The sequence below is a fragment of the Dinoponera quadriceps genome, unplaced genomic scaffold, assembly GCF_001313825.1.
Source record: "Dinoponera quadriceps isolate SergipeBrazil2010 unplaced genomic scaffold, ASM131382v1 scaffold589, whole genome shotgun sequence".
Lineage (NCBI taxonomy): Eukaryota > Metazoa > Arthropoda > Insecta > Hymenoptera > Formicidae > Dinoponera > Dinoponera quadriceps.
In genome coordinates, this window is record NW_014554985.1 from 235,470 (window position 1) to 255,570 (window position 20,101).

At 41.2% G+C, this 20,101-nt stretch overlaps 3 protein-coding genes across 4 annotated transcripts; 1 reads left to right on the top strand and 2 right to left on the bottom strand.

Moving 5' to 3' along the window:
• The first annotated feature begins 5,718 nt into the window (after positions 1-5,718).
• LOC106742791 lies at positions 5,719-10,444 on the top strand. 2 transcript variants are annotated; one of them, XM_014616068.1, is made up of 6 exons: positions 5,719-6,342; positions 6,680-6,980; positions 7,056-7,134; positions 7,613-7,783; positions 9,146-9,247; positions 9,634-10,444. In XM_014616068.1, the coding sequence occupies exons 1-6, from the start codon at positions 6,176-6,178 to the stop codon at positions 9,747-9,749; spliced, it is 936 nt and encodes a 311-aa protein (XP_014471554.1). In that variant the 5' UTR covers positions 5,719-6,175; the 3' UTR covers positions 9,750-10,444. The 2 variants fall into 2 exon arrangements, with proteins under 2 accessions (XP_014471554.1, XP_014471555.1); XM_014616069.1 differs by lacking the exon at positions 7,613-7,783 and having other exon boundaries at positions 5,724-6,342.
• A 1,833-nt stretch (positions 10,445-12,277) lies between these two features.
• Positions 12,278-16,630, bottom strand: LOC106742768 (GTP-binding protein Rit2-like). Its single transcript, XM_014616018.1, has 5 exons — positions 15,889-16,630; positions 15,714-15,770; positions 15,544-15,617; positions 14,873-15,064; positions 12,278-13,947 (listed from the first exon to the last, which is right to left on the bottom strand). The coding sequence occupies exons 1-5, from the start codon at positions 16,064-16,066 to the stop codon at positions 13,717-13,719; spliced, it is 732 nt and encodes a 243-aa protein (XP_014471504.1). The 5' UTR covers positions 16,067-16,630; the 3' UTR covers positions 12,278-13,716.
• Positions 16,631-16,736: 106 nt separating this feature from the next.
• On the bottom strand, positions 16,737-19,937 carry LOC106742767 (BRO1 domain-containing protein BROX-like). Its single transcript, XM_014616017.1, has 7 exons — positions 19,757-19,937; positions 19,251-19,472; positions 19,074-19,169; positions 18,803-18,981; positions 18,543-18,718; positions 18,169-18,401; positions 16,737-18,047 (listed from the first exon to the last, which is right to left on the bottom strand). Exons 1-7 carry the CDS (start codon positions 19,855-19,857, stop codon positions 17,801-17,803), a joined length of 1,254 nt encoding a protein of 417 aa, XP_014471503.1. The 5' UTR covers positions 19,858-19,937; the 3' UTR covers positions 16,737-17,800.
• Between the last annotated feature and the right edge of the window lie 164 nt (positions 19,938-20,101).

Sequence of the window (20,101 nt, forward strand, 5' to 3'; positions counted from 1 at the left end):
CTTAGAAATGGCGACGTCTGATAACGCTAGAAATTATAACGTTATTTTGAATGAAAAACATTTCCAGCGTTATCAGACTTCGCAATTTCCATAGAGAACAATATCATTCTACTGTTAAGGGAAGCGATTACTCAGTTTACTTTCCTTGTTTTAAGTAATAGTTACCTTCAACAAAGAATTTTTTTTTCTTGATAATAGCTCTAAAATATATTTATCTCAAATTTTTTAAGAAATCGTTATCACATATTCAAAAGAAGAATTTATATTTCTTTCATGAATATTATAAACTTTAACGAAGAAAAGTTAATTTCGGTTAATTTAAATAAGCAAACCGAAATTTGATTTAATTTAATATTCTTGATCGAAGTACCGAATTTATCGGGATTTAGAATATATTTTGAATAAATTTGATGCTTATACGATATATTTGCGAGTATATATAAACTTATGAAATGCTTGAGGAACAAGAACATTAGTTATATGCAGTACATATGTTTCTATGTGTAAGATTTAAGCGTTATTACAACTGATAGCGCGAGGAACGCCTTTGTCATAAACTATATTTTATTGCTTGGAGCAAAGAAAAGAAAAAAAAAAGAGACCAAAGGCTTGCTATATCTATATCGTAGATCCGGAGATAGGCGAGACCGTCGGCCACACGTTCGGAAAACGGAAGGACATCCCTGTATCGGACGCGACATATTTTTTACATCGTTTTTCACATATCGCGTGTGTCTCCTTCGCGAGAGTAAAAAAAGAAGAGATGAGAAAACTATATTCGTGCCATCTGCGAGAATATACGTTGCTTCCCCGTGGTGTGTGTTACTTTCAATGTGATGTTAGTATTGTTAACATAGGTACGATTGACGTCAGCAAAATAATCGAGACGCGCGAGACTAGAGCCTAAGAGTGAGTGATGCTTGTCCTTTCGTTGGTTTTTCGATTGTGTCTGCATATGCAAATATTTTCCAAGCATCCGTTCGCGCACGTTCCGACGATGGCGGGCCTCGTGTGCCGCAGGTTGCATTTAATCACCCGCATCTACACCGGATTCACCGTGCACACTGAAAGGCCGTTATACACAAAGTATCCAAATACAATGGCATAACTTTGACGATTAAATAATTAATATATATTCTGCTAAATAATGTGACAATATCATTATTAGGTGTTTAATCATTCCAAATGCTCGTATGCTTTTTTATTTAAATAACTGTTTCGTGTGTAACAGCCTTCAGCGCACACCCGTGTAATGTGGGTACTTGAATTCGCTATTAATTAAGAGCCAATCAGTTTTTTCCGGTCACAAACAGATGGTCACGTGTCGGCCTCGTGTCACACGATGAGTCGAATCTCGCGAACATGTGTATGCACGAAGCAAAAGTCTTCATCGCCGAATGCGTCGCAATTACTCTACGATTGCGCGTGTAGCACGACTGCTACCGATCATTACGACAATAAGTTGATGAAGAGAGGGAAAGAGAGAGAGAGAGAAAGAGAGCGTCGGACCATTCTTTCGATGGCGAAAGAGCGTGTCCGTGTAAAATTGTTTGTCGAGATCTTGAGGTTCGTCCGGAGAATCTTCCGTAAGAAAATTGATTGACAATTCATGTATTAGCCTGTGCGTACACAATAAGTAATTTCTCAGGTAAAATGAAACGACTTTACTTTCGTGTCATCCCAGACAGCATACAGTATTTATAAAATATATGAAAAATATAGATGTTATATATTTCATAAATATTCTAATGTCCGGGAAAGTCAGTTATGAGAAAGATTATGATAAATATTCAAAAATATTTGTGAAAAATATTCTTCATTAATAACTAAAACATGGTTTCACTCAAGTGAAATCAAGTTTTCACTATTTATGAAAAAATATTTTTTATAAATATTTTTGAATATTTATCATAATCCTTCTCATATTTGACTTTTCTGGACATTTGAATATTTATAAAATATTCAATATCTATGTTTTTTTAATATTTTGTAAATATTGTGTGCTGTCTAGGATGATAATCTTGCGAAGCAAAAAAATGGCCTTATTTACACCGACCGTTTAATACGCGTACCAATTAGTAACTTTCTATTAAATTGTCTTAATTTTGACGATGCGTGTAAAGGATGGCGTATTCAAATGGTATGACACGTCTTCTTGACGTGTATTGTGCCAGCTAAATATATCGTCGTTTATATACATCATCAACATTAAGACAATTTATTAGAAAGTTTCTATTGAATAGAATTTAATAGTTAATTATTTAATAGTGTATCAAACGATCGATGATATTTATAATATCCTGCCATCTTTCGCATACATGTACAGGATTGCAATACACGATACGAGGATATAATCGTTTCATTTCATCGGAGAGATCCGAAATTGTGCGCCTATTGCATCTCGCCGATATCTTGTGACGAAAAGGCGATCTCCGCGAAATTAATTTCCGACGCAATCGTGCAACGCCTTGGATTCTCTGTTCCGATCGATCCGTCTCAATCGCGTCACCGGACACCTCTCCGTCGAATGAATCGTTCCCCGAGCCGGGGGAACGCGGTCTGTCCCTACGCGCCACGTGTGTAATCTAACGACCGGTTCACGTTTCCCAGAAGTATCGGTGTATCACCGGGGCTCTCGAAAGGAATATATGGGTCGCGAAGAGTGATGACCTCTCGGACGATCCGAGCGTGCGACGCGCTACCACGCTGGAAAACGCAACGCAGGGATATTAAATTTACGTTATATTTTATTTGCCTTCTTGAGCGCCAATTCACACACACACACACACACACACACATGACATAAGTAGCCGAGGACATCACAGGGGGAAAGGAAAGAAAAAAGTGCGTGTGCAATCGGTTTGTTCGCTTACGCGGCTTTCGAATAGGTTTCGTGCGATTCACGAGGAATATTAACTAAAACGAACTTTAATAACATTGTTGATCCAATATTGCTTATATTGGCATTCTTTGGGTATACATTAAGCGAACGTTGCCCAATATAGAATTGACCAATCGAGCTAAACCTACAAAAAGCAAATTTTGCATAGTATCTGCTATAAATTTTGTCAACAGCTTGCTGACAGAAATATAACAGGATTTGCAAGCGGAGTATGATAACAGATTAATCTATTATATCGACAAAATTTATAGTAGATATTATATGCAAAATCTGCTTCAACAGATTTGGCGGTCTAGCTGGGCTTTATATTAGGTAACATGCATTGAATAAATGCCATTGTAATCAATATTAGAGCAATGTATCGCCAATGAATTGTATTACTAGGAAAGGATCAGAAAGATTGGATCGTATATCGGATTTTCTTTCGCTGATCGCTCGATATCGATCGGAATGAATTTTCGGGTGCTTGTTAGATTTCCACTTTTCTAATCGCTCTCTGACCGTTCCGGTTTCGGGAAGAGCGTACAGATCAATAAGACCATTTTAATATTGATAAGACGGGAGCATGTTATATAAGTGAAATGATGATAAATTACTGGGTAGAGACAGGTGTCTCGGAGCGGTCTCAGTCGCTACGGTCGGTGTATCGCGAGCGGGAACGCGTTTTATCAGACCGGTGTTACTGGTTGTCGCGATCGTGCGCTCGGACGAGATAATAAGCGAACAAACCTGCGAGCCGCGCGGATAGTCTCGTCCTGTTTACGGGCAGGATCGCGAGGACCGACACCTGCGATCTACAAGCGTGCACAAGTGCGCGCGATTTCGCGATCCGAGACACTACGCGATAACGACGGGCTTCGCCGTGAATTCGGCGGCGCGACTCCTTCGGTTCTCCTTCGTCTAACGTTTTCCGCGCGAACGTGATATATTTTCTCGCTCTGGCCGGCTATGTGAATTCTCCTTGATGGTACACAGTGTTAAGTAAATATAAATTAAGTATAAATATAAATATAAATAAATAAATAAATATATATATATATATATATAGAAAGTACAAATTAGTTCAGTCCGTTTTCAAAAGATGGCTCTGGCTGTTATGAATGTTGCATAGTGACAGCTGTTTCCTGCCTGCCTTGCGAGTGAAAGGTTTATCCCGCAGGCAACTCTCTTTCCTGTTGAAGTTTTCTACAGCCCATCGCTTAGTGAGTGCGTAGGTTAGTTTCTTTGTGCTGCGCAGCATCAGNGTTCCTCTTTTTAGACGCTCACCTGTGCTCTTCTGCGGAAAATCCTGGTATGTCTTGCTTTATAAATCATTTAGATAGAATATTTCTAATGATTGTCCGTTAAAAAATAGTGCATGTATAATTATATATAATTGTGCGTAGAAAAATATATAAGGTGTCATATATGAAATTTGTCCATATATAAAAATATATAATTATATACGAAGTGGTACAAAGAGAGAAAGAAAGAGTTTATATATGACCATATATAAATATATATAATGAGTTATATGATTATATAAAAATATATATATTTGAATATATAATTATATATAATCACATACATACGCACCTATATAATTATATATTTTTATATGTGAACATATTCTATATATAATTATACATGAACAATTTTTTAACGGATGGGACAAGCGATGTTGGCGACATTTTCAACGGAAAACCCTCGAATTTTCCGTTCATTGATACTTTCATCGCGCTCGCGATTAATTTCGCGCGATTCGAGTGTCGAAGCGCAAAGTCGCCTCGATCATTTAAATTGCAAATCGCGATAGATCGATGCAAAGCGCGGCATGCTTCGTATAAAACGACGGAGGAGAAAGGTAGCAAGGTCAAACTCTCCGATGCATATCCGACGGATTTTATGCAAAGCGATGATTCAGCGCCGTTCGCGGGGATAATTAGCGTAAAAAATCCGGGGGGATCGCGCATTCATCTCCGTCAAGGATCTAGAGATCGATTGTGTCATCCGCACGCGGAGAAGATACGTTCACCACGTTGTCTCATTTAGAAACGCATCTGTCCGGCGAATGTTAACCAATCGAGCTGGAAATACCGTTGACGAGAAAAATATATAACCATCGAGGAACGTGTATTACGCGAGAAATTTTCATCGTCGTCCAAAATATTTGGAAGATTCCAAAAAATTTCGAGGTCGTCGATAACGAATTATCGATACGCACGATCGAAACGTCGCGTCGATGAAGCTTCCGGTGGCGATCGCTCCTCACCGGAAACCCGAATGTATTTACGACAAGTAGTCGAATCTCTAATCCGGCCAAACAGTGGTACTCAATTTATTTCAAAAAAATCCCCTAGATTAGTCGGATTCATGTTCTCTGTCTCAACATTGGTCGTATTAGATCAAGAGATCTTAAGATGCGAGCAACAACTTTTCGTGAAAATTGATCGTTCAATAAAAGTGGAAAGATACCCTGATGGAAATATTATGAAAATTTTACTGAAAATTTTACTGAAATTCTTCCTCAAGTTACCTTATTTTATCATCATTCCGTCAATGTATGCAATTATCAGTTAAAAACTCAGGAAATTTCAATAGTATATTTTAACTTTCCTTTTACTCGAGTACTGGTATACTACGAACTTGATGAACAGTGAGATAAAAATTATCGAAAAATTACTGAAATATATAATAATAAATACTTCAAAATCAATCATAATTTTCATCGTGAAATTCAATGTAATACTGTGAATGTGACTGAGCACCACTGTTCGGATTATAAATCCGGCTACTTGTCGTAAACACCTCGAGGCGCGGTACTTCGGAGACACCTTGTATACGGGACGTGTGCCCGCAGGAGGAACGCGGACGGGCCGACGGGGGGAAGGGTTAGAACGGCCGTCGTATCGCTGTGAGCCGGTGCCGGCGGCGTTATATCGGAGGACGCCCCCGGATAGCGGCAGAACGCCTAAAATTACAAGCTTTCAAATGGTTATCGCGCGAGAGTCCGGCCGAGCGTAGCGACGCGTCATCAGCATCGTCGACGACGTCGACTGCGAGGTCCTTCTTCAGTGAATCCCTCTCGTCCCGGCCGCGCGGGCACACGACGCGCGGAGTGGGGTTACCCGTGCGGTTGATATTGCAGGGAAAACGCGCGCGTGACACGTAGATTGTTTGCATACCACCCACGCACGGTACACACGGCGACGGCCCGGTCACGGCGATAACAAACGTGGCATATGTTCCTGCGTGAGTGACAGCGGGCGGACGCGACGACACGACACAGGAGTGATGGGAATCGACGGCATGAGGGTCGGCGGAGGCAGATGCCCGCCTCTTTTGGTCGTAGCGCTGCTCTTGGTGTGCCTCATGCTCTTCTGCAACTGGTGGGCCCTGTCGTCGGAGAATGTGGAGCTGGTCAGGCAGATCGACGAGCTGAACGAGCAGCTCAAGATCAGGTGAGGGTCGTTCACTTTTGAAGCTTACTGTCTCCGATGACACTTGAATATATTCATCGTGAAAGCGGCTGGCTCGCTTATTGAGCAGCTTCCGGAGGTTTGTTCCTCTGTTCTTTTTCTGTGTTTGTGAAGGGCGTTTGTCGTGTGATCAGTTATCGTTCGAAACAGCACGTGAGTTTGGTCTTTGTGAAATTCACTTTCATTTGCGGCTCGCTCGCAGGATGCGTGTCGGTAACTTTAGCGTTGTCCATCGGTTCTCTCTTAGGTTGTTGTCAGTTGTAATTTGTGCAAATACCTTGCGATTCTATCGTGATTAAGAAATTGATCTGTCTTTCAGCGCTGAAGAGAGAGATCAGTGTGTGACGCTGCGCGGTAACCTGGAGCAGAGGTACAAACACGCGGAGGATGAGTTGGCTTCCCTGCATGTCCGCTTGGAGCAACAAATGGACTTCAAGAAGAGAAATGAAGAGCTAGAGGACTCTGTTACTGTGTGTAAGAGTGAACTGGACTCGTTAAATAAATTGGACGCCACTAAAACCGCAACATTGGAGACATTGCGATTAGAAAAGGATACGATTAATACTCAATTAGATGTGAAACGTGATGAGAACAAGAAACTTCAAGAAGAAATAGAAAAAGTATGAGTTCTTTATTCAGTAGAATCGATATAGAATGAAATACTTAACATAACATTGATATTCTTTGTTTCACAGCTAAAAGGAGAAATAGGTCAACTAAAACTCAGCTGCAACTCCCCGCCTGACAAAAAAGAGACTCCAGTTCTTCGGCCAAGTAAGTTGTAACAATTGTTTTCATCGTATTACATCACGTTTGATATGTGTTTCTTTGAACTTACGTTTTCCATTTCACGGCTGACAATCACGTTCTCGAATGACCGTCCGAGTTTATGTAATTTTTTTGGAATAACTATTCTCTCGTCATGTGAAGTATTTGCACTGTATCCTATCGGTATGATGTTGTATGATGAGCCGAGACTTTTGCCAACTTAGACCGCTGATTGCACACCCTGCTTCTACGGCGGGAGAACGATGCCCCCCCCCCCTTTTCCAGAATTTGTTTTATTTTCTTATTATTTTCTCGAATCTCGTCCGTACTCCCATTAAGTTTCTAACTCCGATCGATGCTGCTCTCACGCAAATATTAACGCGGCAAGTGTTGCCGATTTTTCCCTCGTAAAGCCCTTTTGTTTGTGCATTTCTCACTGACACAACAGCGTTATAAGATATTATGTCGGGGTTTGCCGATTTAGCAACGACAGTGGTCATTAACAAGTCTCAGTTACACCCGGTACCGGAGTCGGCCGTAAGAGTATCCGTAGCTGGTCAGCGAGGCTTGAAGTACCACGGGATTCCAATCCTACCGACAGACCCACCCGGTGCTGTGCGCCAAACTCCTCGTTTCTCAGTAACTATGTTGAAAGGTAGTGATACCTTTCCCCGTCCTCGCGGGGCGAGAATGCTGCCACGGACATGAAATTAAGAGTTCGCAGTAGATTTGTATATAAATCTCATAATTTCACACACACACACAGACACACACACACATACACACGCGCGTAACTAAATCTCTGTTAAGAACAAACCTACTGTATTCGCTTCTAACTACGATGCGGTATTCGCATTTTTCGGTTCTTTCGTTCTAACGACACACATCCACACACACACACACGATGCTGTACCATTCACCTAATATTGACCGTCGAAATTTTCATACCGAGAGGACCGTTTCAATCGTAACACAGGAGAGGACTGTCTGTGTCCAGGAGCTAAAAGCCAAGTAGCGTTAGTTCAGCTTCCTTTATGCTTTTACGCCACGAGATCCGACGGTTTCGTGTGCATTAGTGTCAGGATCGAGTAAAAAGGATTTCTGGGGATTTAGTAGGTGCCATTGACGAGTATTACTATTGACGATGCTTTCTTTACAAGAGAATTGTATCCTTACTCCTTCTCGTCCAACGCGCGAATCTCTAAAGGAGAACGATCTAAATCGAATCTCATGCAATGAAAGCAGACAAACGTGGGACGTGGGGCAAGATTTTATTCTCTGCATCCCTTCCTGTTTATGATGCTTGGATATACTTTCGCCCTAACTGTACTCATCGTGCTAAAAACGACGCACGAGATTTGTTTCACGACTTGTAATTAAGTTATAATTGGTAATTGTAAGATATTTATTTATGTGTAGACAGCTATTTTGTGGATTTACTTACCGCCTGCTCTGCAATATAACATATTGTATTTATTTACAATAAAACCTCATGCGAATGACACGAGGCGCATAATGTAAGCTACACGCGGACGACTTTGAATCTGTATTTGTAGAAATATATTGAACAATAAACAAATGTGATCAACCGTAACTTTCAGCTCTCTCAAAACGCCGGGCATGAAAACGTACGCGCGTGCGTGTGTTTACTGTGTAATTACATAAAATACACGTGCGATATTTTCAGCGCGACTTTATTCTTCTGCTTCTGGACTCTACCGAAGGGCTTGGTTTCTGAGACTGTTATTATTATTAGCGTTATCGTCATACGAAGCTCTTCCTCTCTCTTGGTACTCTGGAGAACTAACCGATCATTTTATATTAACACGCACGAGTATTGGTGGAAGTTTCACCGGATAGTTTTTCACTATCACTAGTTATTCACTACTAACGACAGCTTTTGTTAGTGTCGCAATGTAGATTCCGCACCGACGGATCGCGATTAAAAGTTCTTTCAGAAGACACGCACGCGAATCTTTCACTTTAGCAATAGTAATGTAGCTTACGTACCTTTCAGTTGAAACGGATATGAAACAGATCAACGTCACGTCGAATGACTCTGCGGAGCAGGATATCCTGGCCGCCGACGACTTAGAAGATCCTGAGAACCGTGCACGTGGTAATTAAAAGTTCAAACTTAGCGTTTTCTTTTTTTATCGTCACCATTGCAGCACATACACGCACTTTTGTTCGTTGAAACGCAGCTCGAAGAAGCAATTACGATAGTCGTAACGTTCTCCGTAAAACGAAGAGAAGTAGAAGTTAGATTTATTTTATTGCAATGTGTACGCTTTATGTGAAATTTGATTTAAAGTCCACTAAACTTTTTTGTACATTTGATTTTTCACATTTATGTGTTGTTCCATCGTTAACTTAGAGAAACGAACTTTAAAATATCTTGTATGTGTGTGTGCGCGAGAAAAAGAGAGAGAGAGAGAGAGAGAGAGAAAGGATTATGGATAGTGTGATAATTAAAAAAATTTTTTTTTGTCATCATTTGTATAGATAACAATGCTGATGAAGTTCAAAGCACAGACGAGGCTATGCTACTTCCAGAAAATGACGAGGAGGAAACGAAAATGCAGGACACTACAGGGAAACCTCGGGGTAAAAATACATAATACGGCGCGATATATAATCCAGAAATGAATGGATGCGCGCACTTTTGCAATAACCGACGAGCTAATTAGGTTAAAGAGAGTACAGTGTGACCACATATATGAATATACAAAACGAAAGTCCATACTACACGCGTTCCTCGTACTCCAAGATACTTTATACTGTTCATTTAATTGTGTCATATTTAATTGTTCTTACGATAGAAATATTTTTTATATGTGTATCATATTCCTTAGAAGAGATATATGCGAGTTTTATTTTATATCAACGACGACGTTGCGAAATTACAAAGTGACATATATATACGCGCGTGCCAAATTATGTGTTCATTATTTCCGCTACACACATAATTATTGGCTACTTGAGCAATCTCTATATCTTGTATTTTATTATATACATATATTTATATATAATAAGCGAGCCCCGATTATATACTGTGATGGTTCCAAGATCTGATGAACAAATAACATAAAAAGCTTTTGCACTTTTTAAGCAATCCTTAAGAATGAAAATAAAACGTTTGCCATGATTTATTGATAAGCCATGCGCGCGCGCGCGCGTGCACACACACACACACACACGTATATATATATTTTTTGTGCCACTTAAAAAGGTACAAACAGTACGCAATAAATATTAATATGAATATATATATATATATATATAGGCTACTTGAGCAATCTTTATATCTTGTAGCNTAATAAATGTCCCTCTATCTTTTGTTTTGCCAGTTTTATTGTATAGTTTCACATATATATATAAGGTAGATGGTTAATAATAAATTTTTATATACAAAGTATCCTCGCATCTTTTGTTAATTATGGTAAGTAAACCGTTCGAGATTTTTCGTATAATAACGCAAAAATATTCATCGTAATATATTGCAGTTATTAATTGATCACTTCGAGGTCTCGTCCCTTCTCGAATAAGTGCAGGATTACATATTTTGTCGTAGAGTGACTTTATATCCATAATATGTGTGAAATATTTGTTCTTTATTGGACCAGTTTATCGAAAATATATTTAGCTTACATAAAATTTCGCAATACATCCGGGCATCGTAAAATCCCTGAAATTTATATATGTAATGTTCATTTGTGCCGTTCGTAGAGCGTACAATCGAGAGCTTACTACCTATTAAGTAAAAAATTACGCGTGCCTGCCTACAGTTTCTCTCTCTCTCTCTCTCTCTCTCTCTCTCTCTCTCTCTCTTTCAATACTTTGTATGTATTATCGGAATCACGCAATTTTTACGAATTTTACGGCAAACAAGTGCACGCACGTGGCTTTTTCCTCCATTTTCCGTCAAACAAAGATGTAACGTCGGTTATGATCGTTGATTATCATATTGTCCTCGTAAATTATGAGTTATTATTGTTCTCTACACGCTGGCCTCTACACTTTTTCCTCCTTACGCTCACGAATATCTGCATTAATATATAAGCTACTCCGTCAAGCTGCGTCTGTTGTGTTTCACGCTTGAAATGTCTCTCAATAGCTACACCAGATAAATGTCGCGAAATATAGAACGACGATGTTCTCTATGACGCGTGCTACCTTTGGGTGATTTTTTTTCTTTTCAATTCAATTCCGTCTAATGGCTATGGTATCACGATCATACCCATACCGATCTGCACAATACTTGCATGTTCTTGCAATACGCAAGAAATATGTGAGAAATATCCCTTTACAATTGTAAGACAATTATATTGCAACGCCATTTCGCTGATATGAAATATTTCATGTTTCTCTTGGCATGTGTCGCGTGTCAGTTTTTTTTTTTTCTAAACATACAACATTGTTACGTCAAACGATACACTTATCTCTCCGCAGTCATTTCCGATCGGTTACATATCGCGAAGGTTCTGTCAATGCTACCGGTAATACCTCGTATACTCGCCTCTACCACTAAGAAATTATAAAATTATTAGCGTTATCCGTAGATAATAACGCGTTGAAAATAATGATGTTGCGCGATCAATACAACGAGGCGTTGATTTATTACATTCAATGCGGGATGATTCGGCCCGAACCGATACACGTGAGAAGCGTCACAATAGTCATCGGCTTTTAAGCTGTATGATTAATAAGTTAACATGTTACAACAAAATGTAAAAGTGTGACTAGGAGGAATTAAGTAACGACTAGATAATTACTATGCGGACTTACATACTCGTACATATGTACATACATTGCATATATTATATATATATTGAATACGAATATATACGTAAAATGTAATATATAATATATACAATATATCTGTTATATATATATATATATATATATATATATATATAGTGAGTTTTGAAGCGCCAATCTTTAGGTCTAAAATGCTTTATATAGCGAAACTGACAGCATAACCTCTCAAAACAGTATCGAATATGATGGCTACCTACAAACAGCGTGTTCCCCCAAAGCTGAGTAAATCATATTTTCAGCCTCGGCAGCATTTTTTTTTTAATTAGAAAGTAAAAAGAATGCAATGTCTAATATGCTGCTTGTCGATGTCNCTTTGATATACTTTTATATATGTATATGTGTATATGTATGTATATATATATGTATATATTGTCCGTTTAATTATTACACATATTTATGGCAAACGCGTTTACGTGTTTCAATAGAGAAATGTGTCTCCCTGCGATTATCTCGGAGATCATGTTACACGCGCACGTCGTACACAACAAATGCTAAACTTTACAACTTATTGTAACCTCTATATAACTATACAGCTCTCGTACAGTCCGTAGCAGCGCATTTCAAGTTTCAACGTAAGATCACTGGATGGTATATGAATATCTCTCGCGAATATTTACATCGCCCGTATGCATGTGTGAATCAGTTAAATTAGAATAAATAAAAGTCAACTTGCGCGCGTCCTCGACGATAACGTGAAGTCGCCGCAAAGTCCGAAGTTCACACACGCACGCACGCACGCACACATACACACACACACACACACTCTCTCTCTCTCTCTCTCTCTCTTTCTCCCCTCCCTCTCGTTTTTTCGCATAATATCCTGCGTTGCAGCTCCTCCACGTATCGTTGAAAATCGCTTCGCTCGCGGCGCTTCTCTTTGGTCACGTAATTAGCTACTTATAGCGAACCAAAATCTAGACCTACCTACGGCTAGCGCGCGGCTGAATCGGAGAAATGATTTGCCGGAGTGAAAGTCGGAATATCTACAGCTTATCCGCGTGTTAGTTGGACGCGGGTCCGTTTTAGGCATTTAGTTCCGTTTATCGCCACCCGGTATCTTCGTGAAAGTTAGCATCTCGAATGAGCGTTAACAGCCTTCGGGACGTGTGATCGGTATCTCGCGGGAAGAAACTGTCGCGTTGTAAAACTGGAAGTCACGAGTGTGCGCGCAGGGCTCCTCTCTTCAGACACGCCCTAATTTCCTGGCTGTCACGTCGCGATTTTCCGCCTTACCGTGTAAGGTGGGAGATAGCACGAGTAATCTCAGTCGCAACGTTAAGGCATGCATGACATGCGAGATGTATCACCTACATCGTCGCCGCATCATCATCATCGTCGTCTGGAGGGTCGCCTAACGGTAAACGACGAATCTACCGTGGTACCATGCGCATTTCTTTCACATTGAGCAGCGTGATCGACTTATCCGGAAAACGCGAATTTCATTCCGAACGAGGTGAACGAACGTTCCAATCTGCCTTGACAATATCACTCGCGTCGCATCGCGCGCCCGGAGTAACAATATCGGGGTCAAGTTGAAATAAGGCAGTGAGATGTTCAGTTAACGAATCGTCAGTCTCTAAACGAGGGTGACTACGTCGCAAACGCCAGTCGAATGCACCAGGAGCTCTCCCTCCCCTTATCCCTCTCCGGTGTGAGCTCTGCTTTTTCGTTGTGATCTGCGCGCGAATCATCGGCTGCCGTCTGCGTGCGAAACGCGTTCTCCCTCGCTTTACCGGGGAGGATGATCGCTCTGTCCCGAAGCGTCTCCTAGGACGTGTGGAAAGTGCGTTTCCGCCGTCGGAAGATGAGACTGAATATCGAGCGCAGCCGGCCCCAACGGCTGGTCTTGCGTATCGTCACGCCGCGTCTCTCCTTGGCGCGGATCTGCCTCACCAGCGAGTAGAACGCGTCGTCCACGAATTGCCTGAGCGCGGCCGACGTCTCGTAAAACGGACAGCCGAGCTCCTTCGCCAGCGCCTTGCCCTCCTCCGTGCTCACCTGCAAAACGGGCCACATGTCACAAGAAGAAATGCGTGAAAGAAGATATGTAAGAAGAGAATATGTAATAATCAGGGTGTCTGTTACTCTGGAAAAATTCGGGAAACTTGGATTTCTCAGGGAATTAGTTTACGTCCGGGAAACATCGGGGAATTTTAAACGGACATCTGTTTGCAAGCCAGATTATCGTGTTTGTTCATGCACACGGGAGGGAGGAGAGATGCATCTCTGAACTCCACCGACAAATTCACAAAGATAGATTCTATTATATATATAAAAAAAAAAAACAAGAAAATAAGTAAAAAAAATCTGAATAAATATAGGCCCTCAAACGCCTAGTTTCTGAGATATAACTGCCACAATCTCTGTTTAAAAGAATATATATTTTATTCATTAAATCGTGTTTTAAATAACTAAACACATACTGTTGTGAAAATTATACAAAACGTCTGCCTCCCTTATCTATGTACAATTGATACCTGTGAAGTAAAGATGCGCGTTATTTTAATTTCACTTGCGACAAACTGTAATAATATACCAACATCATAATGAATGATTCAGTTAATATTCAGAAATATCAAAATTGATAGGTATTATCTTCAAAAACAGGTAAAAAAGTGTTGTGTATTAGCATTCTTAACCCGTTTATCGCGACATATTTTCTTTCATTGTTGTCATCTTCTGAAAGTTGTATCTCAAAAACCAAACTTTTGCCGACATATGTTTACCAAAATTTTTGCTTATTTTTCAACATAGAATTTGTCCTGTAAATCTGTCGGTAAAGTCCAGGTATATCCTTTATATAAGAAGAGAAGGAAAATAATATATAAATCCAAAATAATATGTATAAGAGAGAGAGAGAGAGAGAGAATATAAGAAAAATTATAAGACATTATTGAAAACTCGGCAACGTGTTTGCTGTTACCTTTCGCCGTTGTTGCAGATCGAATTTATTGCCGACTAGCACCACAGGAATCTCCTCGTTGGCTCGCACACGCGATATCAGCTTCTTATATTCCATTATCTCCTGGAAGCTGTGCAGATCCGTCACTGAGTAGCATATCATGAAACCTTCGCCGCATCTCATGTATTGCTCGCGCATCGCTGTGAATTCCACCTATGCACAACGCAGACGAGAGTGATCTGCGAGCGTGATTGTACGCGAAGTGCTCTTTTACAGAGACACATCGATGCACCACACACAAAGCCCGTATTAGGCTCGGTATTGGAGATTGAAGATTAGAACTTGACTAATTGGAACGAGCAGACCGCCGAAGTCGAAATTGATTGCTCTATTCTAATCTCTAACCAGAAACCTTTAATTTGCAATACAGACAACACGTATGTCCAAAAGAAGTCTCAAGGGCGCTCTTTAAACGTCTTATCGCCTGAAAGACATCTCAAGGACATCTCCTTTCGACACCCTATCATCTAAAAAGCATCTTTAGGACGTCTTAATATTATCCGGGTCTGATACAGGCTTCAGCTGATTCCTCAAGTTCTAATCTCTGACGAATGATTCTCTGCTCATCCCGGTATCCAAGGTCTGATACAGGCTTAATTATTACTCAAACTGTCATGACGGAAATCTCAAACCTGTCCAGCTGTGTCCAAGATATCCAGTAGGGCTGGTTCACCATCAATAACTGCTTGCTTCTGATACGAATCCTCTGCGAACAACAGAGAAGAGAGACATTGCGCTACATCTCCTTGCATCGATCTAAACAGACTCCCCTTCAAGTACACAAGAGTGCACAACTACTCACCTATGGTCGGATCATGGTAATCCAAGAAGCGGTGATTGACGAATTGCAGGGTGACAGCTGAAAAGTGAAAACCGGTTAACGCGAGAGTTCTCGTTCTCCCCGCGAATTGCCGACGGTGAAACTGGCTGTGATCATTTGCAAATACCGCTCCCGTTCACCAATGAGTCAACGGTACCTGATTTGCCGACACCGCCGTCACCGAGCACGACGATCTTGTAGACCCTGAGTCCACTTCTGGTGGTGGGTTGCGTGGCTACCGGCACGTCGTCCTTGCCATGGTAGGCGACGTTCCTGTCCCGCAAGAGTCTGACCGGCGTCGTAATCATCGTTGTCAGTCGACTGACCGTGCACATCGGCGTGTGTATGTGTGTGTGCGTGCGCGTGTATGTGTGTGTGGTATGCGTATGTGGTCAGCCTAACAAGAAGAAACAGCAGCAGCACGTCGACACACTTGCCGTACGGCGAGGTGACTGACACACTTGATCGCACCGTGTCGTAGCACGACCGATTCAGCAGACACACCCGTGTCGGCGGCGGCTACTACTCGACGAGGAACGACGAAGACGGCGTGGCTCATGGTTTAGCGCGTCTCGCCAGAAAGAGGGAGAGAAGTATGACGCACAGCTCGCGATCGCCGGCGGCGACCGACCGGCGACCACACTCTGGAACTCAGGTCCTGCGGACGGGACACGACATAGCCCGAGCGGCCGGAGAACGTACTGACCGAGGCGGATGGATCGCTCTTGACAGAAGTAGAGAAGCGTGCAACGTATGACAGCTGCGGACTCGGGCGTGCGTGCGAGCGACACGCGTGCGCGCGCCCTCCGCTTTTCAGGATCGTACCGTCGTCTGCTGCGACCGACTGTTGTCCTATTTCGTTTCCCCCGAATTTACACGATGTCCGGGAATCGGGTGATCCGCGAGTCCCCGGGCGATTTCTTCGTTCGCTTAACGGGTGTTGGTTGAAAAATGGAAACGTCGCTCTCGGTATAATGTGATCCAACAACAATGGCCCAGACGAGATTTGTTAGGTTACGATTTATTTTTTATTATCTGTATTATAGTATTGGTACATATAGGTTCTTATCAAGGTATCGCACATAAATTAAATGTATGTATATAAATTATATAATAATAAAATTCTCCTTTTCTCCCCGACCATGTACAATCGCGTGAATTTTGAAGATGCGTGGTTTCTCTCAACATCGGGCACGTTAACCTGTGATTTTTAATTTTAATAGACAACATTCTCCGGTCACAAACGCCCGTCCTATATCATGATATTAACAAATATTAAAAATAATAACTAACAAAGATAATTGCTATAATTTAGCAACGACAATTGCTTCCGCAATAGTTCAACATATTTCTGAAACATGTGTGTTTCAGAACCAAATTGAACGATCCCATTGCGTTTTTAAGCCTATAGCTTATAAAAAAATATATGTAGAAAAAGATCACATTTCTCTTTTATAATATATGCACACACACTGTAATTGCACAATCGATAATTCTCCCTTTCTTTCTCTGTCTCTCTTTTGTCGTTATACTCGTGAGAAATTCAATTTCATATCTGAGAAATGCACTGACTAGGTCACATAGCGATAAAAATAATCTCCAACAACATTAATTAACGACATTCTTTGCTCTTAGCAAAAAATTCCTTGTACATACACACACACACACACACACAATGATAATAATAATTCACTCAATTAAACGTCACAATGATGAAAGCAAGTTACATTTCGCGCCGTGATACGTGAGAAAATTAGTCTATCAGAAAGTTTTTAGACATGTGCAGTAGAGTATACGTGTCTTGATCTATTATTCTTTGCGACGACGATTTCATCCGCTTACCGTGTCATGCAGGATTTAATACTGGACCGAACATGTGCATGATAAGAACAAGTCGTTTAACAATCGGTACCCTGACTTTTCACAACGTAATTTGTACTTATGCGTGACATACTACGCGTCGTTTAATGCAGACACCATCCGCACATGTCCGTTGCAATTAAAATTAATCTCACTGTGAAGAGAAGAAGCATTTACAAAAAACGGCCTATGTCGTATTGCGGAAAGCTTTACTGTAGTACGCAACCGCTTGCGTTTTTCGGCTCCTTACTGCTCTGATGGATCGCTTCCTCTTTAACAGGCGGCAGGTTCTGCTCCTTCTCCGTTTTCGCCGCCCCTAGTCCAGCTAACACTCTGTACGTGCCCAAATTCCAAATGGGATTTGGTGATGACATTTGGAAGTCGATCGGACTGACCAAGCCGTAAGTAGCTTTGGTGTCTAAAGTCGGAACCTCCCCCGGCACCGTATGATGATATCTAACATTATTTCAAGAGATTCAGATTAATGTGCTGTATTGAAGCGTCATATATTGTAAAATATGTAAATAAATAGAGCATCGGTTTAAGGCGGTGATTAGAATACAAGCGAAATAATTACATCAAACCGTTCTCTCGATTGCATTTGTCAAGAGTGAGCTTCACCAACGGCGCTAAGCGCTTAAACACGGCGTGCTGGTCCGGCTTAACGCGAGGCGCAGGTCCATTCGTTTTCCCGTACTCTTGGCACAGAGCTTTCGCCTTTTTCAAACACGAGTCGCTCTCCTGCATCGCTCGTATCGCTTCGCCGCACTTGTCCATAGCTAATAAGTTTTCGCCGCAGTAATTGTAAGCCTGGAAGTGAAAGGAGAAAGGAGAAATGTGATTTTATAAAGAGAGTAAATATTTTGGTTGCAAGTCTAATCGCACTTATAACGATTACTCTGATAAGGAAAAAAAAAGGATATTATCTCTTATAAATATATATGGACTTACGTAAGACTGATAAAATGTTGCCTTAAGCTCCAAATACTTTATCCATTGGGCTGATATTTCCGCCTTGAATGGTCGAAGAGTATTGGCAGCATCCAGAAACAACTTACTAGTCTCATTGGCTAATGCTGATATCAAGCTGGAATTGTGTTTCAGCTCCACTGCCCTGGCTACCGTCACTGCGAGAATAATGGAGAAAAATCGTGTTAGCATATAATGAAGCTTGTTGAAACGTATCAAAGACATCACAACACGAGTACAACCTTCTTGAGCTTCTGCGGTACACTGATTAACATACGCGTTCAACACACGGGGATCTAAATCACTTCCTAGAGGAGGTGGGTTAGCCAATTGTGGCAAAAACTCAGTCTGCACAAAAGTAAATATTCCAGCGGCTCGTCTTAACATACTGTGTACTTCTTTAGCCTCATTCATTGTTATGCTAAGTTATATATATACGACACAATTAGTAGAATCACTTCCTTCATTATAGATACACTTTGTTAAGAAGATTCTCGTTAAGTCTGTACTCACTCATCCTTGGCAGCAATCATTGCTGCGTGTTTCATAAACCAAAGGCCTATGTTGACGCTCATGTTGGCTGCTTCGTAAACAGAATCTGCACTGGAGCTTTAACAGAGAATCGCGTATGGTTTAGAGATCATCTTGGAAGTGTTACATTTGATATTCTCCTCATGATCCAATAATTACAATGTGCCTCCGCCGAGTAACGTGTGGGTCCACTTGAATACAAGAACATTTCTGAGTTTGCTAGGATTGGGTCTGCCAATATGTTCCTCAGATGGATTAATTTCCCACAAGAATCCATACAACAGACTTAGGTAACTGTGAAACGCAGGCTCTATCGTATTGCTGGTATTATTTGCGTTTCTTACTAAATCCAAAAGCCTGGCCCTGGACAGCTTCAAGTCGCTGAAAATGTAAATATTACATAACCAAGTATATTACAAGAAAGTAAAATAAGAGGGAATATTTCATTAATATTGCAAAATAATACAAAACTAATATTGTATCGCTCCATCAATATGGATTAATAATCGCATATTCCCTTGGAAGGATGACAGTATCGTTATCAGAGTAACAATAAGTGTTATCACAGATATGACCGTGTAATGATTCAACAGGGATGGTAAACAAGTTGTGCCCGTTAACAAGTGCGCAATTTCATGGTGCACCTGCGATCCGATATGTCTAACCTGCAAAGCTTTCGGGTGGCGTCCGTGGGGTTCGCGACTTTTAACTCAAACTTCTGACTTGTCGTCGCCTTGAGGACGTTGCGGTGGAACCAGTGCGCCATTATCGTGCCGTTCAGATCACACGGCCCGATCGACTGTCGCGCGATCCGGTCGCGCGGACTTGTCACTTTTGACAGATAAGGTAAACGAGACGCGACGCCGCGCTCAATGGCAGACACTCCATTCTCTCGTGACGCGTCACGTCTATAAATCCCGACGCATGTTTATGTGTGTGTGTGTGTATGTGTGTGTGTGTGCATGCGGTGGATACGTATGCAATATATCGCACTGCGAGGTACATATGCG